Raw genomic sequence first — 25,624 nt, 5'->3', positions numbered from 1 at the left:
GAAAATGGCAGGAATTTCAACTCGATTAGCCAAATTGCGCCCCAGAGTTAGACTTCACAAGCAAGACGCAGCGATGTCTCGGTACCAGGAAGCTAACGACCGCGTTTCCAGTGCGTCAATTGAAGCGAGCTCGCGTGCCTGAATGATATGAGTACCTCGGATTGCAGGACCATCCGATAGCTTGCCAGTTTTGCACTCTGGTAGTCTTGTTTCTTCTGGTGTGGGAGTACTTTCGGTCCTGCTACTCTACTCATCTATGAAATTACAAGCAGCCAGACACAATGCTCACTTTCGACCATCGCCAACACAGCCTTTGCGAGTACTGTTCTGGCCATCTGCTATTGTTAGAGTCCGGTCTTGACTTCTGAATTCAAACTGTTGGCGAGACACATGCTCAAAACTGACGCCGATTGCTCTTTGCGCTGTTATGTGCAAGAGAGTCTGTGTCTGTATCAAACTCGAGTCTGTGAAGAAGGCGGAGCATTGACCAAGAAACAGTACAGTCAACACTTACCGTCTGCTCCAACACAGTCTGGAGTATTGTGTATATCTAGGCACATTACTATTGTGGTTGCACGCCTTCGACCACGGCTGATCATGACCATTTGAGTGCATTGCGGCTTATGCAATAGGAACGGCAGATATCTTCCATTCCACAGGCTAGAAGCGCATATAGCGGCTACGCGTTGCTTATCTTGTGCAAACTGATGAGAAATATGTGAGCTGTCGGTGTGGAGTTATGGATCGATGCGCTGTTGCGCGATACTGGATCCGGAAGGGCGGCACCCGAGGTCGCTCCTTCCATGCCAACAAACCGTTGGACCCTGTAAACAAACACTGCCCACCGCCTGAACACCACCACCCCACGATAGCGAACAGCCCAAGACGATACGACTGAGAAGCCCACGTCCGAAAACCATCGCACAACGACCCAACATGTCTTACAATGGGCGCATGAGCATGGCGCGGACTACGCAGCACAACCAGCGCGCGCCGCCCGCAAACGAACACGACGCTTTCATGACCTTGGTATGCGCGCAGCCCCCCTCTGACTTTGCGCATCACTAACCAAACAGCCCGATCACGAAATTGCAGGATGCATCTCAGATATCGGAATCCAGTTCAGCGTCTCCGACTTGCAGAAACCAAACCCCCAAATCATCCAGAAAGTTTTCGAATGGCTCGCCGAGCTACTCATGAACACGACGCGCGAGGTCGTTGCGCCGGCAATGCGCGCTGCGGCGGAAGACATGTGCGGTGGCGATGCGGAGAGACTCTATACGAGCGACACCAGGGATCTGATGGCCTTCTTCGTCATCCTGAGGAAGTTGCTTCGCGAAGTAAGTGACTTTGACAATCGCGCCTCTCGGCCCGTCCTGACAATTCCAGTGTGGCATCCACGACTTCACTTTCAACGACCTGTACAAGCCCACGCACGGTCGTCTGGTCAAGATCTTCTCGTACATGATCAACTTCATCCGCTTCCGGGAATCTCAAACCGAAATCATAGACGAGCACTTCAACAAGGCCGAGCGCACGAAGCTACGAATCGAGCAGCTATACGACGACAAGCAAGCAAAAGAGATGCAGTTGGCTGAGCTCGAGCGCAACCGCGCGGCGACACAAAGGCTGATGCAAGAGAAAGAGAAACGCAACAACGAACTCAAGAGCAGGCTGCTAGAGTTGAAGAGGGGTCAAGAAGCGGTTGCAGAGAAACTTGAGCGTGCCAAAGCTGAGCAAGATAGGTTGAAGAAGCTGCTGCAACAGAAAGTGGAGAACAAGGAGAACGTGCAGCGCGAGGTTATCAAGCTGAAGCCGTACACACAACAGAGCCCCACTGCGTTGGAGGACTCCCTGCGGGACTTAAGCGATCGACTGACTGGGGACAAGACTCAGATCGACATGCTGGACCGCCGTGCTCGTGCCCTGCAGACATCTACCGACTCATTTGCTGTAGTTGCGACTGATGTTACTTCGTGCACACGATTACTCACAGACGTACAAGCCGATTTGTCGCGCGAGGAAGAGGAGTTGGCAAAGGCATCAAGACATCGAGATGCATTGGCAGACCGAAGCAACAACGTCCGCGACGTTGAACGACAAGAACGACTACTACAAAAACAACTCGGCAACATCAACGCCCGAACAAACAAACTGAAGACCAAAGGCGACGAAGAAGCGGAACGTGCGCGCAAACGGATGGAGGAGTTACGCGAGACACATGCGAAGTTGACTGAAGAGCGAGGGGAGAAAGGACGGGAAATGGAGAGGAGGCGCGTACGCATCGAACAGACGGAGAAGAAGATGGCTGAGCTCAAGGACAACATTGAGAACGAGGTGCACGCTGCTCATGACGAGTATCTTAAGATGGAAAGCCACATCAAGCTCTACATTACGGAGATGGAGCAAAGCATCTGAGGTCGTTATATCCTATGAACGAGTTACGTCGGCGTTTGGAATTTGTTTCAAGATACCATGATGTTGCAGGGCGGGAAAGTGATACCATGTAGTTTGTGACTTAATTACCGTTTTTTTGTTTCCCACTCTTGCGTTCCTATCATGATATCAGTGGTTATTGTGTTCAGACCGTTTTCCGCTACTCACGGTCTACTTGAATGTCTGAATACGGCAGAAGTCAATTCAATACATCGGTCACAGGTAAGAAGAGACGCGCACACCAGGGCCCCACCGTAGAGTCGCTAGGATTAGCACGCATAACGAGGAGTACCAGTATGGATCAGGGTCCTCCCTTTACCCGATACCGTACGTCGAGCAGCAGTACCTGCATAAGCTTGAGCAGGTGACCGTCTCATCGGGTTGAGAATAAGACGTGCTGCTCATAGTTGCATTCAGATGGATCAGAAGTCGTACAGAAGCTGTATGGCACGTTAACTGAGAGACGAACTAAACAGGCCTCAGGCACGCAGCCTACATTAACATAGAAGCGTACAAGATAAGTAACCTAGCGTTAACGTAGGCTCTAGACTTGTTTTACATTTTCTCTTGTATAAGGTGACGGGAGCTGGTGGAGTATTCTTGGTGTTGCAGGAGCGCGCTGGGCAGCAAGTGTAAGGTAGCACCACGAAATTGGAAAAGGGACGACCCGTACCGTACTACATACACGCCCTTTTACTCAGAAGCGGGGTTGTGACATCCTGGCGAAGACTCATCTATGCTTGTCATGTAGTAAAATGTTTTCGTCTAGATTTGTGCGATGCGATCCACTACGATGATTGCTTTTGCTTTGTTTCTGCACAACTCGATAGCATGTGGCGGATGAAGGTGTTGAGCATGTCTTGGTGTCGCGTGCAGCAAGTCCGCTGCCAATACTTTGACCGCGTCTGTTTAAGAAGGCGGTGAGGTGGATCGCCAATGGCATGGTATCTCCAGGTTTGTGGAGAGAGAACAGATTGATGAGAGGCCTTGTGTGCATTAAAGCAGAGCCTTCTGGTTGGTCAGCGCCCGACGGTAACCCCACATGCGAGCGAAGGCCGGGATCGGCCCCGGTCTGTAGCTTTGCGCTAGCCTGCTCTTTCATATGTCATCGCTCTTCGCGGCAGATTTTTGTCTTCCAAGGTTGACTCACCTGGACCAATCCTCAGCATTAAATACCGCCCATCCTCCACAAACCCTCTCACATCCTATTTTCCACATCAATCGCCCAACATGTGTCCTCCCACCGAAGAAACACCTGCTACCAACGGCACCAACGGCGCCAATGGCAGCAAGGAAGGCTTCACAGGTGTTACCACCAGACAGAACCCTCACCCTACACACAAGAGCCCGTATGCGCCTGTGGGTGACTTTTTGTCGAATGTCGGCCGGTTCAAGATTATTGGTACGTCATAACGCCTATCTCCAGCGCTATCGGACGCGCACACAGGCGGACCGAAGTTTTAGTATTGAGAAGATAGAAACGTTGCTGACTTTATCTGTGTAGAGAGCACACTAAGAGAGGGCGAGCAATTTGCCAACGCCTACTTCGATCTCGAAGCTAAGATCAAGATTGCGAGAGCTCTTGACAACTTTGGTGTTGACTGTAAGGCTACGCTTCCCGGCGCTTGGCGTGAAATTTCCAGAGACTGACAGCAAACTCAGACATCGAAGTCACCAGCCCTGCTGCCTCTGAGCAGTCAAGAAGGGACTGTGAGGCGCTTTGCAAGCTCGGAGTACGTACTTTATGGCAATGTCTCAGCCGCGAGAACGCATGCTAACGCCTGCTAGTTGAAAGCCAAGATCCTTACCCACGTACGATGCCACATGGACGATGCAAGAATCGCCGTCGAAACCGGTGTTGATGGCCTCGATGTCGTCATCGGAACCTCCGCGTACCTCCGCGAGCACAGTCACGGCAAGGACATGACATACATCAAGAACACAGCGCTGGAGGTGATTGAGTTCGTCAAGAGCAAGGGCAAGGAGATCCGATTCAGCTCCGAGGACTCGTTCCGATCGGACTTGGTTGATCTTCTGTCTATCTACAGCGCTGTTGATAAGGTTGGTGTAGACCGTGTCGGTATCGCCGATACCGTTGGTTGCGCGTCCCCTCGCCAAGTGTACGATCTTGTACGAACTCTGCGCGGTGTCGTTTCCTGCGACATTGAGACACATTTCCACAACGACTCTGGTTGCGCCATTGCCAACGCTTTCTGTGCGCTAGAGGCAGGTGCCACGCACATTGATACCTCAGTACTTGGTATTGGTGAGCGTAACGGTATCACTCCCCTCGGAGGTCTGATGGCCCGCATGATCGTTGCCGACCGCGAATATGTTACCAGCAAGTACAACATCAAGGCGCTCAAGGAAGTTGAGGACCTGGTTGCCGACCTTGTTGAGGTCAACATTCCGTTCAACAACTACATCACTGGATTCTGTGCCTTCACCCACAAGGCTGGCATTCACGCCAAGGCCATTCTCAACAACCCTTCCACATACGAGATCATCAACCCGCAAGATTTCGGCATGTCCCGATATGTACACTTTGCCAGCAGGCTTACCGGATGGAACGCGATCAAGAGCCGTGCTGAGCAGCTTGGCTTGAAGATGACGGATGCGCAGTACAAGGAGTGCACGTCCAAGATCAAGGCCATTGCAGACATTCGCAAGATCGCTCTTGACGACACCGACTCGATCATCCGTACCTACCACAACAACTTGCACGCCAAGGAGGAGGTGCCTCTGCTACCGGGTATGACAGAGGAGGAGAAGAAGAAGTTTGCGGAAGCTGAGGCTGAACTGAACGGCGTCTCAGAGAAGCGGGAGCTTGATGCTACCGCAGATGCACAGGCCGAGGTGCCCGTTGCCAAGAAGAACAAGACCGCCACTGTGGCATAAGCGCAAGACGCTGTGTAAATATGGGATTTCTGGAGTTGGTTGTTTCCTTTACTACTGTCAGGGGTGTATTTCTTGAGCATATCTGCCTGTATTCCGGTTACGGAAAAGTTTATGAATTTGATACCTGGACCGAAAAGCCCAGTGGCTTCGGCAATGTCTAAAGCATTGCCAAATGATAGACAACGAATCAAAACCGCTTGCAAGCCAAAAGTATCTCCTCCAGCCTTGTCAATTTGGCGCGTTGCCGTTTGCCACATGCCTGCCAGTTGACCCAGACCGCGGAGGTGTCCAGGTGGAGACCCTGCATGAAGGGGCGCGTGCACGCTTTCTTCATCGTCCCGACCGCCCCCTCCAAAATACCCCGAGGTCAGGACTTAATCCAGAAGCCTCAATTGCTCTGCCTACGCTCTTGTCACGATTCGCAACCATGGCCACTATCGAGACTGTTACTCAGCAGCCTGAGATCACGGCGGAGAATGTGCTGCGCCTCTTCCCCGAAGTCAACACGGCACTCATTGGGGGATCGCACAACTCGGCCACGAGCGACAGTGCGCTGCAAGGCTATGATGAGGAGCAGATACGGCTGATGGACGAGGTGTGCATCGTCCTGGACAACAACGATATTCCTATCGGCAGTGCGACCAAGAAACTCTGTACGTGGCTCCGCTCGCGACTCATCGATGGATAGCGACTGACAAGCTCCAGGCCACTTGATGGAGAACATTGATCGTGGACTCCTCCACCGCGCATTTTCCGTCTTCCTCTTCGACTCCCAGAACCGCCTCCTTCTGCAGCAGCGCGCGACCGAGAAGATCACATTCCCGGACATGTGGACAAACACCTGCTGTTCGCACCCGCTGGGCATACCCGGAGAGACTGGCGTAGGACTAGAGGAATCTGTCCAGGGTGTGCGTCGCGCAGCAGTGCGCAAGCTCAACCACGAACTGGGCATCAAGGCCGAACAGGTGCCCATTGACGACTTCAAATTCCTTACACGGATACACTACAAGTCGCCCAGCGATGGCACCTGGGGCGAGCATGAGAGTAAGTTGAACCACTGGGCCATCGGCATGCGGGACGAATGCTTACAATATACTAGTTGACTACATATTGTTTATGAAAGCCGACGTCGACCTGAACGTCAACCCGAACGAGGCGCGCGATGCCAGATGGGTGTCTCAGGAGGATCTCAAGACCATGTTCCAAGACAAGTCGCTCAAATTCACACCGTGGTTCAAGCTCATCTGCGAAAGCATGCTGTTCGAATGGTGGGACCATCTCGACTCTGGCCTGGAGAAGTACATGGGCGAGACAGAGATCCGGCGCATGTAAGGCATACGAAGTAGTTGTCATCAATCCCCCGCCACTATTCGAGCGTACCGATCCCCAGATACCTGGCCGAGACCTGCCCCCATTTCCGAAAGTGAGGCGGTACGTGCATGCAGGCCCGGCCTTTTAGATACCACCACTGCCATTTAATCCAGTCATTGACCATTGCATTGTTCCCCACGCTCAGGAGTCGTCATGGCTTTATCGTGTGGACATCAAGGCGCGCTCCTCTCCTATCGTTGACTTCCCATGACAGTGCGTGACAGTTGATCCATGCTGACCCCGCCGTATGCTATTCTTCAGCTGATTGACTAGTAGGCTCAAGCCAAAACGCAGATAACAGTATAGCGGAAGAGTTCCGGATGTTTGCTTTATCATTAGCTGTGAGAGAGAGTAGCCTTAATGGTGGTCTCACTTCTGCGCTTATCCGTTGTGAGCAGGTCCAGCCGAGGTGTGCAGCTCAACCCTTCCTGTTTACCCCACAACCTCTTCCCAGGCGCCCTATGTCACCGCGCTACTCTATCGCTACGTACGTATCCTCGCTACAAGCGACTCGCAAACAAGCTGTGACTTGTGTCGCCAGACGATTGGCAAGCAAGCAACAAAGCAACATCTTCGTTGAGCCGCTTCGGCCCGACACCAAGGTCAAGGTCACAGGGCGAATGATAACGAAACTCGTATGCTTAACGGGCTAAGCGGTTGGTCCGAAGATAGCTCCCGCATTGAGCTATGTGAAGCATGACCTGTACCTCCACCCGGCGGCGCTTGGTACGCCGATCAAGCCGGGCAGGTGAGGTATATCAAAGTCCCGACTTCCCATCTTCATCTCCGTCACAGACACACACAGCTTGTCAATCCTCATCCCATACTACATCAGCTTACTAGCCACTGTGCCCCCACGGCATACGCATCTTACTGCAGCCGAGCTGTGCTTGCAATCCTTCACTATACGCAGCTGCTGCCGCTCGACATCAGCCAAGCATCGTACTGCAGTGCCGTCACTGGTCTTGTGACAAAGCTGCCAGCGAGTCAAAAAGCAAAGCCCAAACTCTAAGCAGCCATACATCAACTGCCACCAGTCCACACACACACAAATATTGGCACATCGACGGCCCAGGCGCATACTATCCACGCAAGACACGCAAAGGTTGGTACATCGATAGTCACAGGCGCCTACTATCGACGCAAGACTACCTCATCGGACTCACACCCTACGACGTATCTGTCAAGCGTGTACTCAAAAAGGACCTCTGCAGCCTCACACATTGATGTCGGTTGATCTACGTCAAGCCTTCACTTCTTTACGTTACCCTTCTCGAGTCGATACCGTCTCGAGATCGCAGCTCTCTAGAGTCCATACAGGAGATCTAAATCGACCGGCTAAAACATAAATATCCAAGCTCAGAAAAGGTATACCATGTAGCAGGCAATCGACGGTCACGGCTCCTGCTCAGCCCACGACGACCCATTGTAGCAACCAGACTAGACTAATCACAATTTAGTAGTGTTGTTTGAACTCAAGGTCGTCGTCTATATATACCGCAGTTCAAGTGACTAACGTCTCACCCACGCCGAATCCCGTTCAAGCCCTACGGGGAACACCTCACGCTGGCGAATTCGACGACTGTCCCTATAATTAAACGAAGCGGCAGATCCCATCTGAATACTAGTAGAAGCTTACAGTCGAAACCACAATCATGGCGAAAACATTCTCCCCTGTTGCGCCAGTCAGCTGTAATTATACAGTGGACACGAAGTCTTCAACCTTGAAGTCGGCTAACATTAGGGTCAATGAAGTACCGGCTAGCTTCAGGATCTTGAAGCCGAAGCCAACTTCTGCTGGCGCTACTGTTCTGCCTCCGCTCACCGACGGCGTTCGCGTCGTTACCGCTGCGGAGTACAAGCAGGCTGCTGAGTGTCTGGCGGAAGCCTTCGGTCAGGACGATGTTGCAAGATACTTCGTTGACGTGCCCGATCGTGCGCACTGGACTGCGGAGCAAAAGTGGGCGCTACATGTTGAGATTCTCGAGTACATAACCTATGCTCACATCCTCAAGGGACTAGTGACTACGGTGGGCGACTTTGAAGCAGTTGCCCTATGGTAAGTCTTGAAGATAACGAAGGCTTCGTGAGCTCACGCATCTAGGATGCCACCCGGCCAGAACATGGACGATTATCTGACCATATTCCGCTCTGGCATGTGGCGCCTCAACTACCGCCTCTCCGCCGAAGGGAAACGGCGCTTCTTCGATGAATTCATGCCCCTCCTCCACGATACCATGCACACCACGCTTGGTGAGCGAGAGCATGACGCCTGGTACCTTGTTTACCTCGGTACTAGGCCCAGTGGCCGTGGCAAAGGTCACGCTCGTAGACTCATTGAGCATGTAACGAAGCTTGCGGACCGCGAAGGCAGGCCATGCTACTTGGAGTCGAGTAACGCCACGAACCCTCCGATTTACAGAAAGTTTGGCTTCGAAGAGACGAGGCAGATCAACCTCCAGAGGGGTGGAAGAAATATCCCGCTGGACATCATGGTCAGGGAACCCATGCAGAGCATGGAGAAGAAGAGGGGCTTGTAGGAGACTGACAGGGCACTGAGGGCATAACACCATTTCAACATGCGTGTCGCGAGGGAAAATGAGTTCTTGTGTAGTGAGATTCTGCGATATTCTTCAACAGGATCGTGTTTAGGAGAGACGTAGGCCGTAGTTGTTGAGTTTATTCGCTCATTCTGTCTGGAATTTAAGGCTGTAATCCGCAACTGCAATCATGATCTTCTGAAGAGCGACAAGTGATCCAAACGTATTCCGCAACTTCAACTATGATTTTCCGAAGAGTGATGAGTGATCCAAACGTATTTAGCTGCCAACGCATCGTATCAGAAGCGGAATCAGAATCCTTGAGCAAGCTGAAGCTCTTCCGAAATAAGCTCAGGCTAGAGAGACGCAGCGATAGTTCCAACATAAGCAAAACTCGTTTCACCTACCCAACAGGCCGTGAAAATAGGATGCGCTGACATGACGCCATGGAGTGCGGATCGCAATATCGTGATAAGCCAGATTCGTAACCCATGGTTCTTCAGTATTGCGGGATATGGAATATTGGTTAGACGAGAGATTGGGGTGGAGCATGATAATCGTCGGGTGGGCAGTGCAGCATTGACGACAAATTGCGGTGTCATGAAACGCGGCATTGTTGCCCAGTTGCCAAACATGCTACGCCCTTCATCTCCTGATGATCCGCTGAGGCCGACTCTATAGCTCTGTCTTCTCGCGCACCTGTCTGTGGTGATTGATCACTAGCGACTGTCCTCTAGCTTCCTCTCAGCAGCGTAATCGATAAAAAAGTGGTGTCGGCCCACTCGCGAATCCGCTTCTCAGTCCACTCGGCCGCATCCGCAGCGCTACTCAACGCACCCCGCAAGCCTCGCCCATTGCCCATTGCACGCGTCGAGGGCCTGCAGACGGTCATCGTGCAGCCTGCCAGCACATCCGCGCCCGGAGGTTTTGCTGGAGCCTGCCACCCAACACCACGTACTCCCTCGCCCTCGCACCAAGTTCCCCCCTTCGCGTTCCCGCTCCCGCCCATATACTACCATATACCATGGTTACCCAGCGCCGATACTCGGTCACGGGCCAGACGCCCCCCGACGATGCCGAAGCCATGAAAGCGCGCTCTCCCAAACTGCAGCCTCTGGATACTAGCGTGCAAACGCCCGCGTGCGGCTACTGTGACGGCGCGCCGGAGCTGAGTTCAAACAGCGAGGCCAGCGCGGCCTCCCAGCGGAGAGGGAGGAACATGGCCCAGAAGGGCACTATCGTACGCACATCAAGCAAACGATCCGCGACCCAGCTGCCTTCGCCCAGCTCGCCCACGCATCAGCTGCCGCCCAAGATCCCGAGATACAGACTTAACGTGGACATAGACATCAGCTCCGACACAGACACCGATTCGGATGATACGGATCTCCTGGGCGACGGGAGCGACCATGACTACTGCCATGGCGTCGAGAGTCAGGCTACCTCGTTCCCATCGACGCCTGAGCACTCGCAGCCCTATGGCGTGTCGAGCCTGCCCGATGCTACACGCTTGGAAGGGTTGCAACTGTATGCAGAAGAAAGGCCCGACGACGATGAGCACATGGACGATTACGCGCTCTCGCCCTCCCACTCCAGGAATCACAGCCTGAACCGTGTCCAACTCGATGGGTCCAACGACGTACAGAAGGATTGGGCTGCACATATTGCCTCTCACAAAGAGGAGGCTGAGATTGTTCACATGGAAGATGTTCAGGTTACGTCTGTCCAAGAAACACACACGCATCCCGCCGAAGACACGACCCACGACCCGCTCACCTTCGTCACCCTCCCGCCCGAGATCCGTCACCAGATCTACCGAAACTGCGAGAATCTCGTCATCGATAAGCCCCTCGTATACTGCATCTCTACCTTTGACGGCCAAATGCAGCACGCCCTCGCTTCCGTGTCGCGTCTCGTCCGCTCCGAAGCGCTCGCCATCTTCTACAGCTACAACCTCTGGGTGATAAAAGTCGAGTTCAAGATGATGTACGAAGCCTTCCGAGACTGGATCATTCGGCTGGGCGACGGCGCGGGGCTTTTACGGCTCGTTAGCTTTTCAGTGCGCGGCGCGCTGTTCAAGCCCAGGCGGAGCCACACACAGAGCATGCTCATTCACGGGCATCTTGTACAGCTCGCTCCGGGTGTCATCGGGCCTGCGCAAGCATCGCAAGAGGACTTCTACTGCCCGCCAGACGGCGACGCGAGCTTCAAGATCGATCTCAGTGAGAAGTTTGCTGGGGGGAAAGTGCAGCTCGTTAGGAACGATGGCACCAGCGAGGCGGGAGAGCAGGCGAGACTTCGCTTGGGCAGGATGGTGAATGTGCTGTGGGAGAAGAGGCAAGCTGGTACACTCAATGGCCAGGATTGGATTGACATGGTCGATGGCTTCATCACCTTCATCGGGGGGTGGTAACACCAACCTGCGAAGCTGAACAGGCCTGGAGCATACATCCACATGAACACATGTGAAGTAGGTGACCCAAAGTCGATGTAGGCTCCGGGCCTGTTCAGGGTTTTTCTTCTATGGGGTGGTAATGCGAAAGATAGTCCTTCTTCGTACACACGGTGTTGTGGTATATTGGTTATGTAATGGCGTATAGCATGAGATTCACGACGTTCTGCATGGGCTGGGGCGTTGTCTGGGATGGCAAAAGGTCACGGCATGGTCATTTATCGCACATTTCGTATCATTTCAAAGGGTAATGATGGGGGTGGAAGAGGAGGTAATCGATCTGTAGACAGCTTTCTGCTTGTAGAAATATTCATATACCCCTTTACAATGACTACATTAAGATGAAAACAGGCGAAGTAGTTGACCTAACATCGATGTAGCTTCCAGGGTGCCAAAATTTGATTATACCCGTTCGGAAGACGGAAGACGGAAGCCTTTCAGCAAACAACAGCCCACCCTCCTCCTTCTTGGATGAGCTGGCGATCCGGGGTCTCGGACTTCTCCTATTCCGGCTGGCACGTGCGTCTTGATAATGAAGAAAAACCTCACGATCCTCGCAAAGTGCAGAGTACCAACCGAAAAAGCCAAACACATCCCTTTCGCAAGCGGTTCGTAATCGGACCTGGTCACTCCTTCGGTTTCTACTTCTTGTGTTAATACGTTCCCATAGAAGGTGACAACAACGCCAAAATGCGCCTCCTCCTCGCCCTCGGCGCCATCCTCGGTGTCCTAACCACCTTGATGTACACACTAGACTCGCACCTGGAGAAATTCTACATCTTCACGCCTTCCGGCCTACACACCCTCTCTCAAGAAGCCATTGCCCTACACGGAAACGACACAGCTTCCGTCGTCTCACACATCGTCACTTCCCTCTCAGCAATCCACGGGCCCCACATCAACCTCGACGAAGAATGGATCTTCAACAACGCAGGCGGTGCCATGGGCGCCATGTACATTATCCACGCGTCTATTACTGAGTATCTGATTGTTTTTGGTACTGCGATCGGCACGGAGGGTCATACGGGACGGCATACCGCGGATGACTACTTCCATATTCTCAAGGGTGAGCAGGTGGCTTATGCGCCTGGAAAGGGCGTTTATGGGGCTGAGAGGTATCCTCAGGGGAGTGTGCATCATCTTACTAGGGGCGATGTGAAGCAGTACAAGATGGAGGGTGAATGCTTTGCGCTGGAGTATGCGAGGGGATGGATCCCGCCTATGCTTGGGTTTGGGTATGCTGATAGTAAGTCTCTCTCCTTTACCACTCTGACTTCAGTTTGCTGTTCAGTTCAAGACTAACTGGTGGATAACAGCCTTTTCGAGTACGTTGGATTTCCCAACATTGTGGAGGACTACCGTGGTTACTGGGCGGGAGATGATTGGAAACTTGATGATGGGCAAGTTGTGAGGAGGGAAACTTTGAGAGACGAGAGTTCGTAGTAGAGTTCACGTTTCTTGTAAGATTGAATCATTGTTCATACTCATTCTACTTGGATGTTGGAACACGTCAGCATGCTCGTGCGACAGCACCTCATTCAAGGAATAATCCGAACACCATCGAGCCTACATCGGATTGAAAACATATTAAGTAAGTGACCCAACGTCAACGTAGACTTCAGTCCTGTTTAGCTTTTTTCTTGTATGAGGTGAGAGTGTGTAATAATGTGCACAGACGTTAGACGCTCCAAAGCTAAGCGGCTCTATGACACATGTAAAGCTGTGTAGGTTTAATTCACGATGTAGTTCCTTCACTGTCAGTGCTCTCTGTACGTCATCCCGATCAATGCCGTGTCGGAACTACGGCACTTTGGATCAGACCATGCAACCAAGTTCCTTGATCAGAAGGGCGGTGTTGAATTCCCTGCATGGAGTGCGTATAATAGTCATCTAGTAGTTGTAGCTAGGATGCCGTATTCCAGTAGTGTGCTGTGTGTGCAAGGGTGGAGAGACACTGCCCAGCGCGGGGAGTTTTGACCGTCGTCGCAAGCGACGTCTACCCCGACATGTGTGTTGTGAGCATCCTGATTGGCATGGGCTTACGTTGACAAAGACCGCGATATCCGTTCTGCCAGCTGCAAGTGTACACCGAGTATGGCGTCAATTTGGGCTGAGGTTTCGGGATGCGGCGGCTGGAGCCAAGAGGTGGTGGGCAACGGTGGACGAGACTGGCCGGTAGACCTGCTCGAGACCCGATGCTATTATAGGAGGTGCAGAGAGCTAGATGATGGCAGACGATGCTAGTTGTGTCAAACTTTGGGCTAGCACACGTGCTATCGAAAAGCTTTTCTCCAGCGCGACAGATGAAAGACGTAGGTGAAAGCATCATTGTACGGCTGTGACGAAGGGGCTGGGGTGGAGAGCTGGAAGAGGCTGGGCAATAAATCAAGCATTCCGGTTTGGAAGAGCCGTCGTCTCAACGGGCCAATATGGAGGCAGCGAACGGGTGCAGGGGTTGGGCTGTGGCTGTGGACGGAACACGGGTGCAATTATCGAAATACGATTACCCAGACGCAGTGCGTCGGGGCGTCGAGTGCGTAGGGGCGTGAAGTGCGTAGGAGGCGTGCCGCGCGCTCCAAGGTGGTCAAGCTGCCGCGAGGATCCACGTCTTTCCCTTGATCGAGGTGGAGGGCCATGACGAGGCCTGGCTCGAGGGTAAGACGGCACAGGATCGAGGAAGGATCATGATGCGGATTCGGAGCCATGGCGAAACAAGGCTTATTGAGCCTCCTGCGGCGGATCATTCGTGGCTAAGGGTTCGGTAGCCGCTCAGATTGGCGTGGGTGCAGATCTGAGGCAGCCACCACAATTAGAAACGGACACTTGCTCGGAAGAGCTGACGCGTAAATCCTCTTTTCCCAGCACAACGCGCAACGCTGCTGGGTGGACGAGCGAGCAGCGTGGGATGCCGTGCCAGCAGCCATGGCCAGCGACCCACTGCAGCGTTTGAGGTCGGGCGTCTCAGACGGGGCTGCTTGGTGTCGCAGCGTCCGGGAGGGCGGCGGCTCGTGATGTCATGTGTTGTTGAGTCTGGTGGTCTGGCGCGTCCTCTGGTGTCGCTCGGGCCGGCGCCACTTTTGGCCCAGTTAGTGACGCATGTCTGAAAGCGTTGACACGCTGCCGCCGCCGTCCACTCATCATCGACCCTGGCTGCATGTCCTGCATGTCGCTCGCTCTCGTTTCCTGTGATAACCTCCCCTGCGCTCGCTTTTCCTGATTGCTAGTTGACTTTACTTTCCGCTGTTTCTTTACTCTTTGCATTCGCTTGCTCCGCTCGGGCTCCCCTCTGCCGCCATGTTGCCCTCGTTATCTGCCCGCAGCCTAGCCCTACTCTCGCTACCCGCCGTGCGCATTGCCCTCGCCCAGTCCATCTCCATATCGCTAGGGAACAGCCCGCCCGATGGCGCCTCCGACTACCTCGACCCCTCGTATGCCGGCTTCGGTATCGAGCCCTCGAACCTCTTTTCCTTCACCGGCAAGGAGGAGCCCAACCAATTCACCGTCAAGCTGCTCCAGAACCTCGCAGACTACTCGGGCGCGCCGCCGCACATTCGCCTGGGAGGAAATACGCAGGACTACATGGTCTTTGAGTCGAGCAACACAAACTATGGCTGGACCTCCAACCCGGACTCGACGGCACAGGGTGCCATTGCGGCCGACTCCATGATCATTGGACCCAACTACTTCGCCGCGCTCGAGCGCTTTCCCAAGGACACGCCCGTCACCTTCGGACTCAACATGGCCTACATGGACGACGACTACGAGGATAAGATCACCGCACTGGCGCAAGCCGCCGTCGACGGCATGAAGAACGTCAAACTCTACTCGTTCGAGATTGGCAACGAGCCCGACCTGTGGCTCCAGAACTCGTTCCGCTCTGCGCCTTGGGACGGAAAGACATACACTTCCCAATGGTTGGACCGCGCCGAGGTCGTGTACGAGCGCGTGCTCAAGGCTGCCAACCTGCCGTCATCCTTCTTTGAGTCTCCTGCGACCGCCTCCACCATCGGGACGACCTTTGAGATTGCGCAACTCGTCGACGATGGCATCATGGAGGGTAGGAACGGCGATAACTTCCTGGCCACCTGGAACCAGCACGACTACTTCTACTGTATGTTCCCTTCTCCCTATTCCACATGCTGTACTAACATGCTGCAGTCATCGGAGTGACCCCCACCCCCCTCACTCTCGACGATCTCATGGACCTCGATGCCACCAACACCCAATTCAAGTACTGGGAGAAGCAGGTCGGAATCGCCCTCAAGACAGACCACCCCTACGTGCTGCGCGAGATGAGCTCCGTTGGGCCAATAGGCATGCCCGGCGTCAGTGATACCCTCGGTGCTTCCCTTTGGACGCTCAACTTCTTCCTCTACGCAGCCTCCATTGGTATCTCTTCGGTCCAGATGCACATGACCGACAACTCCAACGCCAGTGCCTGGCAGCCCATCCCCATGTACGGTCGTGAAACCTCGTTCGTACGACCGCAGTACTACGCCCATGCCGCCGTCGCACAGATTGTCGGCAACGGCAACGGAACCACGCAGATTGCAGCTCTCTCTACCAGCAACGTAGGTGCTGCGTACGACGGTCGCATCCGTGCGTACGCCGCCTACGCAAACGACCATCTGCAGTCCATCACTATGATCAACGCTAAACAAGCCAATGCGTCTTCATCCGACAAGGGCAGCTTCACGTTCAACCTCAACCTGGGCTCTGCACACGCCAACAAGGATGTCTTCATCTCTTACCTCACAGGTCCTGGCGCAGAGTCGCAGACAGACATCACATGGAATGGCATGAAGTACGACGACATTACCGGCGCGTCTTCAGTCACAGACAACACCGTCACAACTACCAAGGCCGACGGCAACGGCAGGATCTCTGTTCCCGTCCGCGACAGCCAAGCTGCAGTAGCAAACATTGGCTCCCAGATTGGCACCAACGCCGTCCTCAAACCAGACGGCACACAGGCGAAGAAGAGTAATGCCGCTTCGACCCCGACCGGCGGGGCCAACTACGCCATAGTAAGTGGTCTGTTGGCCATGATGGCGGCTTTCATCGCCGCGTAACGGCAGGTGTAGCGAGCCATATTTTCCTTTGTCAATCAACCCAAGCATCATGGAATTGCATATGCATTATGACGGCGTTCTTCTTGCGATAGCAGGCTTTTCATCTGCATCATTCATGGTCAGGATATTCCGCCTCATTGCTTCATCTGGGATTTGGATTAATCGGTCACGCGGACGGGATCATTAATGACACGCGACACAAAGACTTTTTTTTTTTTTTTTGGAACAGGATATATAGGCGCGATGACGGCGCCTGGAGTGTATATACACGGTTTCTATTGCATCAAAGCCAGCACACGCTGTACCCTGATAGCTAGATTCTAGATTTCTAGAACTGCAATCTCATACCTGATACCCTTTCATGATCATTGTTCCTTGCAAACGGGCATACAGCTTCCGAACAGACAAATAAGTCGTACTTGTATTGCAACACCTAGTGTGAGATCGCTATGAGACGTAGGTGGAGATGGAGGTAACTAAGCTTTTCAGGCTTCCTGCCTTACCGCGGGGTCGGGATCGGAGGCTGCAGCAGGTACCGTTGCCGCGCCCGCTTCTGGCGCGCGTTGGTGGCGAGCATCGTGGGACGCCCTGCGTTTTGACTTTTCTCGGTAAGCTCGGGGCAAGGGATTGCCAGAGGCAGCGTACAACAGCTTTGTTTTATGCAGGCCGAGGTGCCTGCATAGTTTCGGGAATCTCATGGGTGGTGTATTTATAGTTGGTTTGGTGTGAAAGAAGGACGTGTGAAGGTGCCTAGGTAGCTGCGGTTTGGTCAAAGGACTGCAAAGACATGGATTAATATCTGAATGCGCGCGAAACTTGCTGTTGGTAGAGCCGGCTCAAACAATGCGAAGCTATCGTCTTAGTCGTAAGCGAATACCATATTCGAGAGCAGCCTTTGTCGTGCTGGCATCCTCTTCAAGGGAATTGCTCATTACCTAGGTAGTCAATGGCCTACAGCCTACATCGACGCTACGTCTTTCTACGTGCATGTTGTTGGTCTAACGTAGGCCTCAGGCTTATCTAAAACATCTCTTGTGTAAGGTGATGGAGAGATGTATCCCTAACATCTAAATGTGCTTTGATTCCAAGGTTACTACTTCCTTTGACGTTGGCGCTATCAGCCTCGTACGTGGACACACGATCAAGTCCCGAACGACGTATTGCGCTTTAGAGGGTCTATGCCATGGGCGATGTACTCCGATCGGTAGCTGAATGCTCCTTCCACACTTCCAGCACATTCGTCCATCTTGTACGTTGTGATCAGTGCATGATCAGGCCCACTAGCGCGGGATATTTGTGAGCGGAAAAAAAGAAATTGCAGGCTAGTTGTGTGAATGATAGGTATCACGCTCTGTTTCTATAGAAGCAGTTAAGAATTAGTTATCATTATGGTTACTCAAATTTGGAAGACCACATTGTACTATGACATGACTTTACTCGATGGTAAGACCGTATGACTCTTGGCTCGTGATGCTGACCGTTGTGTAAGTGAGACAACAGACATGGGAATCGCGATGCCATGGTTTTTCGGATATGGCGACGTTCATCGAATCTCCGGCAGGATGATGGAGACGGGCGACCGTGCCGCACAACACCAGTAAAGTCACCCTCACATGGCGTCTGCAGGCTTTGGGAATTCCACGTCTCGATCTTCGTGAGGCATCCGATTCATATCGTCCCCTTCAAATCTTTTCAGACTGAGCAAGAACTGGCATAGATACGCGTGTTCGATGCGCCGAGGCCGGTCACAAGGATCCGTGACGTCACGGCTATCTGTGCGCCCAGCCTCAACCTCACATTTTCTGCTTGACGCTTGCGTGCCGAATTCCCGAGATCTAACTACGGGGCTGCCCGTCGTTCTCTCATTAGGCGCATAGATGCCAGGATCGCCACTAATTACCTGTATGACGAAATGCGTCCGGCACTCTTTCCGCAATGTTTGGGAAGAAGGTGTCATGGCAGGAATCCTGGAATGACTACCCGAAGCATGCCCCCAGCCTTTTCAACGCCTAGTCGCGTGCTTCAGCTATCACCAAAATGCGATTCCGCGATAGAAACCACACCACGTACGAGAGCGAGGATGAGAAGCCACCAGCGGAGGTCGGGCTGCGTGATCGCATCGTACATTTCACATGGTATGTCGACGCGCCGGAAGCATCCAGACAGCAAGCTAACAATACCGCAGGCCATGGTTCGCATGCACCATGTCGACAGGAGCGCTAGCTGTCGTTCTCGGGAACACCCCGAACAAATTCACTGGCCTACAGACCATCGGAAAGGTCGTCTTCATCTTCGACCTCGTACTTTTCGCCATCTTCAACCTATGCATGTTCGCGCGGTTCTTGCTCGTCCCTCGGAAGCTCCTCGGATCGCTACATCATCCAGTAGAAGGCCTTTTCTTCGGCACGTACTGGGTCTCCGTCGCCCTGATACTCAACTGCACGTACATCTACGGCAACCCATCGACCGGGACATGGCTCACCAAAGCGCTTGAGATTACGTATTGGATGTACTGTGCCGCAGCCTTCCTTGTTGGCATCATCCAGTACTCACTCTTCTTCCGTCTCGAGCGTCTCAACGTTGGCGATGCTGTTCCGGCTTGGATCTTCCCAATATACCCTTTGCTGGTTGTAGGCACGCTGGCTGGCACTATACTTCCTGCCCAACCTGAGAACCCCAGCTGGAAGATATTCATCGGGGCGATATTCTTCCAGGGGCTCGCGTGGGTCGTCTCCTTCCTGCTCTATGGGCTCTACATGCAGCGCCTGATGACGAGTTCTCTGCCCTCTCCCACCACGCGACCAGGAATGTACGTTTCCGTTGGTCCAGCAGGTAAGTCCATACCCGATAGATCTATACTTCCATTGAAGATTCTAACAGCAATAGGTTACACTGCTGCCGGACTCCTCTCCCTTGCAAACCAAGCGCCGTCGCTCGTTGCCGAAAACTACTTTACGAACACCGTAGTCCCAGACGGCGAAATCGTACGCATCATTGGCATCATGTCGGGTCTCTTTATCATACTGTTCGCATACTGGTTCTTCATCATAACAACAATCGCCGTCATAGTGGGATCACGTAGGATGTCGTTCTCGCTAAACTGGTGGGCATTCATTTTCCCGAATGCAGGACTTACGCTTGCAACGATACAAGCTGGGAAAGTGTTACACAGCGAAGCTATCAACGGTGTCGCAAGCGCATTGACCATCCTACTGGTCATCATGTGGTTTTTCACGGCAGCTTTCTGCATTCGTGCCGTATACCTCGGACAAGTCTTGTGGCCAGGAAAGGATGAAGACAAGACCATGGAGAGGTTGGCATGGGGTTGGCAGGACAACAGGGGAAACCCGGAGGCTGGCAAGATCAGGCCTTAATGTTTAATGTTGGATACCATGGTGTTCATTGAGCGTGGCGTAAGGTTACTGGAGCGTTGTCGTTGTAATATAGCATGATACCCTTTCGAATTGCGAACTGTTCTACAAGCGTGAATTGACCCAGCTGTCTATGAAATCGGGCTCTACAACCTTAACGAGATCGGGGCTCACCACACGAGATGCACAAGCTATCCTCTTTACGCCGCTGACCATGTGGACCATGGGGACTGGATAATCCAGGCCGTTCGGGATCTGGGGTGCGTTGGCGCGTTCTGGCTTCGTCTAGTAGCCTTGGTGCACTTACCATGTGACCTCGTATTGGACAGTTGGCGTTGAGCGGGATTGCTTGGATCCAAGGATTCCCGCCCTCATTGCTGGCTGCGACAGTGGATAGCCCTCCTCCATAGGAGTGACGTTTCATTACAAAGCTATGGTGCCCTCGTCCGAACGCTCCAGAGCCATCAGAGCCTGCGGAACCGGAGTTAGTACCATGTTCCACCCCCTTGGAGGACTGCCAAGTCGTGCATTTGCTTAGTGCACACTCGTTATCGTGAACTACTTTGTCCAACGCTGATGGTTTCTTCCCAGAGGCAAAATGTGTAGTGAGTCGTTCTAGCCGAGTGCCACGGTTCAACAGAACGACGCAGAACCATACAGAAGCTCTCGGCTGCATTCTCGGAAGCGCCCAGGATTGCCCAGCCGAGGGCGTTCAACGGGAAAACACCACCAGCCGTCATCGCAAACCGTGCACACACCATGGTCGTCCGCATGTTTACGATCGCTGCAAACATCGACTGTCGAGGCACTCGGTCAATATTACACTGTCGGTGCTATGCAAGTCCCGAACGCGACCTTAGTCACCGGCCGGACATAATTGTTAAACTCTAAAAAGTGAATAATCGCGAGATGTGTAAACGCCGATCTTCCGAAACTCAGCGTCCCTCACAATACCTAATTCCTTATCACCCTCCACTTCAACACCATGCATCATGCGCCTGCCTAGAATTACACAACGATAACCATCGCATGGTCTAGACCCCGCGGGCAAGGCGACTTCGTCTGGCTAACTACTAGTAGCGCCGCCTACGCGCTGCTTGGCCGGCTGGCGGAGAGGAAATTGGTGCGGGGCTTCCTTGTCGACGCACGTATAGACCACTTATCGCCGCTCGTCGGACACAACGGAGCGGCATGGTAAGCTGCTCGGGGAGACTTGCCACGCGTTGCGCATATCGTAGGCCGAATCAGCGTCTTGGGCTGACACGGCGGAGCTGGCGTTAAGGCACCCTTGTGTGATAGCGTGCTATAATTGGCTGCGGGAGTGACGGGTGGGCCATGCGATGCTTGGGTGTCGGGGATAGGGTTTTGGGTTGGTGGCCTGGGTGGGTGCATGGGTGGAGTTGGGGTTTGGGATGCCGCATGAGCAATGGCATTCTCAGGTGAGCCGTGGGATTCTGCGACAGTATATAGGCAGGCGGTATCCCCACATGAAGGGAGAAACACAACATCGCAGATTTCCTGTATCAGACCCCCAGATACCAAATACTTCAAACTATCATCTACTCTAGTCTATCAGACACTACCACTTTACGACTACAATCATACACCTCGCATGCAACCCATCCTACCAACAACCATGTCTTCGCCCGCAACTCAATACGTCTACGTCCCCAACCTCGTTGGCGGACAGATGCTCAGGATCCCCATCGAGGACGTCGAAGCCGAGGGCCAAATCTCCATTGCCCAGCAGCCCATCGCGAGCCCAACCCTCTCTTCACGATACGTCCGCGACTCGTCACCATCGCCAAGCATGGAGAGCGTCGACGACACCGACGAGTAATAAGCTCATACACCAAGGCGACGCACGAAAGACGAAGAAATGACGGCAAGCCTTGCACTGGTCTGGCAGTCCAGCAAGGCGGAACTAGCTAGCAGCGGACGTCGTTGCCAAGCAGCCTAGTCGCAGCCTCGAATCCCCCACGAGTCAAACTCAGGGAGGACTGACATCATCGCCCCCATTACCCTCACTGCAATCGCAACCTTTCTTCCGAAATGACGACAATCGGTGCCGTTGGTGCCGAGATGCCACCGGAGAAAACTTTCACATTGCGTGGAGTTGGCGTGTGGGGAACACGGCAAGCAAGGAGAGGATCCTTTGGCTTGGCTGGAGTTGGAAGGAAGCTTGGGGAGGTGCCGATCGGAGATGGACAGGGCAGGCAGGCACGCGTTGGCTTGGCGTGGGGATTGGGATGGATCGATCGGTAGTCTTGGTTACTTAATGTCTATTAACTAATTTTTTGTGGTACTTTTGGTCACTTGATCTTTTCTATGCTGCATGAGGATGTGAATTGTGAATTGCGGTGTGCGTGTGTGTGTGCTCTGCATGCATTGACTTTGGGACAGTAAAAGCAAGTAGAAATGATATTCTCTTTCTTGCATATCACTATTTCCGGTGTGCATGTGAGACGTGTCGTGTATTATGTGCATCACGATGACGGGGAAGAGTAGCAGTGGTGCCGAGCCAACAGATGACAATACGTTGACAGCATCCAAGGATACCTTCCTACATCATTATCAATAAGGGCTTAATGTACTCTAGGGATGTTCACAATACTTGCAATCAACGTAGGTGGGAAACAGGTAGTACACTCATCCAGAACGAGCTTTTGGCTGAATCAGGACAACTTGGAAGAACAAGTGCTTCCTTTTCCACGGCCACCAGCCCTTTCATGCACGTCAACCAAAAAAAACTAAACAGGCCTGCAGCCTACATCAACTCAAAACCCTACAAGACAGGTGACTTGGAGTTGATGTAGGCTCTAGACCTGTTCAGATTTTTTCTTGTGTGAGGTGTATGCATAGTCATATGACAGATCAACTCCCCGTGTTCGTCTCCACTCCCCATGTTATCCTTCGTGAGTGACGTGTTCACCAGCCGTAAGCTCAATCCAAAATTCCAAGTCATCCGTTGCCGTGGACCTTGCTGGCATTGTCACTTTACCTGCCCACCTACCTTTGTTTTCTAACCAGAGCCTTTTCATCTCCTCATACACACGAAACACTTCATGTTGGATCGCCTGTTGGATCTTTCCCATATCTGCGGATGTGGTGGCGGTATTATCGCAAGGCGGGCGAATGTACTGATTCATGTCCAAGTCTGCCCGAGGTGCATCTCCCCAATCGCCCTTTTCCGGGTCTGGAAAAGCCAAGTCGCGTATGGATACCTTGAAGTAGATGGTTAGTCGTGTGAGATACTGATGGTACCGCGGCGCGGGAAAGAAGATACCGCCTTGCATGGCTAGTGGGTCGCGGAAGAACTTGGGCAATATGGGAGACGTTATGTGAGGCAAACGAATGTTCGTTGTCGATGCTGACTGTGCTAAGACGCTTTTACGAATGTAGCACTGAAATGAATTTTTTGCGTAGAAGAAGCTAGCAGCTTCATCGTGAAGTTGCGTACATGTTCTCAGTAATGCAATTCCCGTAATTTTCGTACGTATCATAGGAGATAGTACGATGCAGTCTTCGGGTTTGAGTAGATGGGCGTAAATGCAGTTGCGCAACTCGGGTGGTTTGCTAAGCAAGCTGTGTTTCTGAAGATCGACAGGGACACTCTTCGAGACAGTGCGCGATCGTCGTGCTGATTCCGTGCTATGATCTCTATTCGAGCAACGGTGCGTCCTTTTACTGATCTGTCCGGTCAGCTGTAATGGTGTCGGCTGCGCGACTGCAGTTGGGCGTACAAGACCGAGTGCTGACGAAGCTTGGTTTCCCATAGCAGTAGATCTGTAGATCAAACTTAGTACGGATGCAGAATAAGAGCGTCGCGTGGATCGTCTCTTCGCTCGTACTTAGAAAGGGCATACGGGTGTCGCCTTCCCACGAACCCTTAGGTAGGCATGCGCTGGATGCAGTCACCAGGGAAGCATTCCAAGGCAGTGCGTTGGATGCATTTATTGAATGGGATGAATTGAAGATTGATTAAAGACTGAAACATGGGCGGAGACGCCCCTATATACCCCAGAGGTGGCTGGTACTAGCCACCCCAAATATCATAAACTTCAACACTCCCCCTCAGGCTTTAGCTCAATCGCCTATGCCGTGTAGGCCTATAGGCTTTAAGCCAGCTAGCCTTATTAAACTCCCCTAAACCTCTTAGGACAAAGAGGGAGAAGAGTGCCGCGCTGTTGCTTAAATCCAAGCTCCCCTATGCTAACTCCCCTATTTTTCTAGCCTAATAGCTGCCCGAAATCGCTAGAAGGCATTCTTAGGTAGCGGCTTAGTAAGCCTATTAGCAATCTGCTTGTTAGTAGGCGTGTACTAAAAGTTTACACTGCCTGCTTCTTGCGCCTCTCTAACAAAGTGCTACTAAATATTAATGTGCTTAGTGCGTGCATAGTTGTATAGGTTGCTAGCCAGCGCTATTACGCCTTAGTTGTTAGCTAAAATAGGCGTTGCTAGCGGCTCGTCCTTCTCTATAGCTTAAAGTTTAACTAGCAGGCGCCTTAGCTAGATAGCTTCTTTAGTTACTTAGGTCTAGCCTATGTATTTAGCTTCGCAGGAGGAGAGAGCTACAGTAGGCTAGCGTTTTAACAACTAGCTAATTGCGCTGCTACTAAGGTTAAAGATATAGCTAGATGTTAAGCGTCTTGTAGCTGTATCGCCGCTCTAGTTAGCGTTAGTGTAGCCTAATAAGGGCTTTAGGTCGCCTTTGTACACTAATACCTAGTTAAGTGTACCTTAAAGGTACCTAAGTAAGTGCTTAACTGCGGCTATGTAGTAAGAGGCTAGATTAGCTATGTAGCGGCTAAGCGAGGAAACTGCAAAGGTAATGTCTAGGCGAGTCCCTAGCATAAGGTACATAAGGGAACCAATAGCTCTAGCGTATTACTTAGTGTCTTCTTTAGTTGCCTTAAAGCCCTCTAGTCCTAGTTCTAATTTGCTAGTTATAAGTACTAAATTTAGCTTACAGTTAGACAGGCTAGCGTCTGCTAGAACTTTAGCAAGATAGCCCTTTTATAACAGGCGAAGAATCTAATTTAGGCAGTCGCGAATAATCTCTATGCCTAGGTAGAAGCGGCACTCGCTAAGGTTACTTATTTCAAAACGCTTTAAAAGGGCTGCCTTTAGTTCTAAAATCTTGCCTAGGTCTAGGCTAGCGATAAGGAGATCGTCTACGTAGATAGCGACGTAGAGGTGCTCTTTAGTAAATATCTCTATATCTAAAGTAAGTAGTGCAAAGCCTTAGTTCTTTAGAAAAGCAGCTAAGGTCTTATACCAAATTCTAGGGCTTTGCTTTAAGCTATACAGTGCCTTGCGCAGCTTGCAGAGCTTGCTCTCGCTGCTCTTTAGGCCTTCTAGCGGCTCTACAAAGATTTTAGTATTAATGTCGCTATAGAGGAAGGCAGTCTTAACGTCTATTTAGTAAATTTCTAAGTCTAGCGCCGCTGTAATAGCGAATATAGCTTTATAGCTTATAGGCTT

General features: G+C 52.4%; 9 protein-coding genes across 9 annotated transcripts; all 9 read left to right on the top strand.

The window, feature by feature from the left end:
* Nucleotides 1-936: 936 nt before the first annotated feature.
* J4E83_001064 (uncharacterized protein) lies at nt 937-2,418 on the top strand (the record flags this gene model as incomplete). Its single annotated transcript, XM_049328021.1, has 3 exons — nt 937-1,029; nt 1,077-1,340; nt 1,390-2,418. The coding sequence occupies 3 exons, from the start codon at nt 937-939 to the stop codon at nt 2,416-2,418; spliced, it is 1,386 nt and encodes a 461-aa protein (XP_049192539.1).
* A 1,248-nt stretch (nt 2,419-3,666) lies between these two features.
* LYS1 (Saccharopine dehydrogenase) lies at nt 3,667-5,334 on the top strand (the record flags this gene model as incomplete). The annotated part of the gene is made up of 4 exons (XM_049328020.1): nt 3,667-3,838; nt 3,941-4,039; nt 4,099-4,169; nt 4,225-5,334. 4 exons carry the CDS (start codon nt 3,667-3,669, stop codon nt 5,332-5,334), a joined length of 1,452 nt encoding a protein of 483 aa, XP_049192538.1.
* Nucleotides 5,335-5,761: 427 nt separating this feature from the next.
* Nucleotides 5,762-6,666, top strand: IDI1 (isopentenyl-diphosphate delta-isomerase idi1; the record flags this gene model as incomplete). Its single annotated transcript, XM_049328019.1, has 3 exons — nt 5,762-5,987; nt 6,040-6,378; nt 6,434-6,666. The coding sequence occupies 3 exons, from the start codon at nt 5,762-5,764 to the stop codon at nt 6,664-6,666; spliced, it is 798 nt and encodes a 265-aa protein (XP_049192537.1).
* A 1,694-nt stretch (nt 6,667-8,360) lies between these two features.
* On the top strand, nt 8,361-9,245 carry J4E83_001061 (uncharacterized protein; the record flags this gene model as incomplete). The annotated part of the gene is made up of 2 exons (XM_049328018.1): nt 8,361-8,764; nt 8,810-9,245. 2 exons carry the CDS (start codon nt 8,361-8,363, stop codon nt 9,243-9,245), a joined length of 840 nt encoding a protein of 279 aa, XP_049192536.1.
* A 1,024-nt stretch (nt 9,246-10,269) lies between these two features.
* J4E83_001060 (uncharacterized protein) lies at nt 10,270-11,658 on the top strand (the record flags this gene model as incomplete). Its single annotated transcript, XM_049328017.1, has 1 exon — nt 10,270-11,658. The coding sequence occupies one exon, from the start codon at nt 10,270-10,272 to the stop codon at nt 11,656-11,658; it is 1,389 nt and encodes a 462-aa protein (XP_049192535.1).
* Nucleotides 11,659-12,387: 729 nt separating this feature from the next.
* On the top strand, nt 12,388-13,108 carry ERG1 (Squalene epoxidase; the record flags this gene model as incomplete). The annotated part of the gene is made up of 2 exons (XM_049328016.1): nt 12,388-12,943; nt 13,014-13,108. The coding sequence occupies 2 exons, from the start codon at nt 12,388-12,390 to the stop codon at nt 13,106-13,108; spliced, it is 651 nt and encodes a 216-aa protein (XP_049192534.1).
* Nucleotides 13,109-14,991: 1,883 nt separating this feature from the next.
* J4E83_001058 (uncharacterized protein) lies at nt 14,992-16,769 on the top strand (the record flags this gene model as incomplete). The annotated part of the gene is made up of 2 exons (XM_049328015.1): nt 14,992-15,808; nt 15,856-16,769. 2 exons carry the CDS (start codon nt 14,992-14,994, stop codon nt 16,767-16,769), a joined length of 1,731 nt encoding a protein of 576 aa, XP_049192533.1.
* A 2,037-nt stretch (nt 16,770-18,806) lies between these two features.
* J4E83_001057 (uncharacterized protein) lies at nt 18,807-20,143 on the top strand (the record flags this gene model as incomplete). Its single annotated transcript, XM_049328014.1, has 3 exons — nt 18,807-18,904; nt 18,955-19,601; nt 19,656-20,143. The coding sequence occupies 3 exons, from the start codon at nt 18,807-18,809 to the stop codon at nt 20,141-20,143; spliced, it is 1,233 nt and encodes a 410-aa protein (XP_049192532.1).
* A 1,633-nt stretch (nt 20,144-21,776) lies between these two features.
* Nucleotides 21,777-21,980, top strand: J4E83_001056 (uncharacterized protein; the record flags this gene model as incomplete). Its single annotated transcript, XM_049328013.1, has 1 exon — nt 21,777-21,980. The coding sequence occupies one exon, from the start codon at nt 21,777-21,779 to the stop codon at nt 21,978-21,980; it is 204 nt and encodes a 67-aa protein (XP_049192531.1).
* Between the last annotated feature and the right edge of the window lie 3,644 nt (nt 21,981-25,624).

This window comes from Alternaria metachromatica (assembly GCF_023757995.1).
Source record: "Alternaria metachromatica strain BMP 0045 chromosome Unknown scaffold_2, whole genome shotgun sequence".
NCBI lineage: Eukaryota > Fungi > Ascomycota > Dothideomycetes > Pleosporales > Pleosporaceae > Alternaria > Alternaria metachromatica.
Note: the sequence above shows the minus strand (reverse complement) of the source record. Positions and strands in the feature narration are given on the sequence as shown.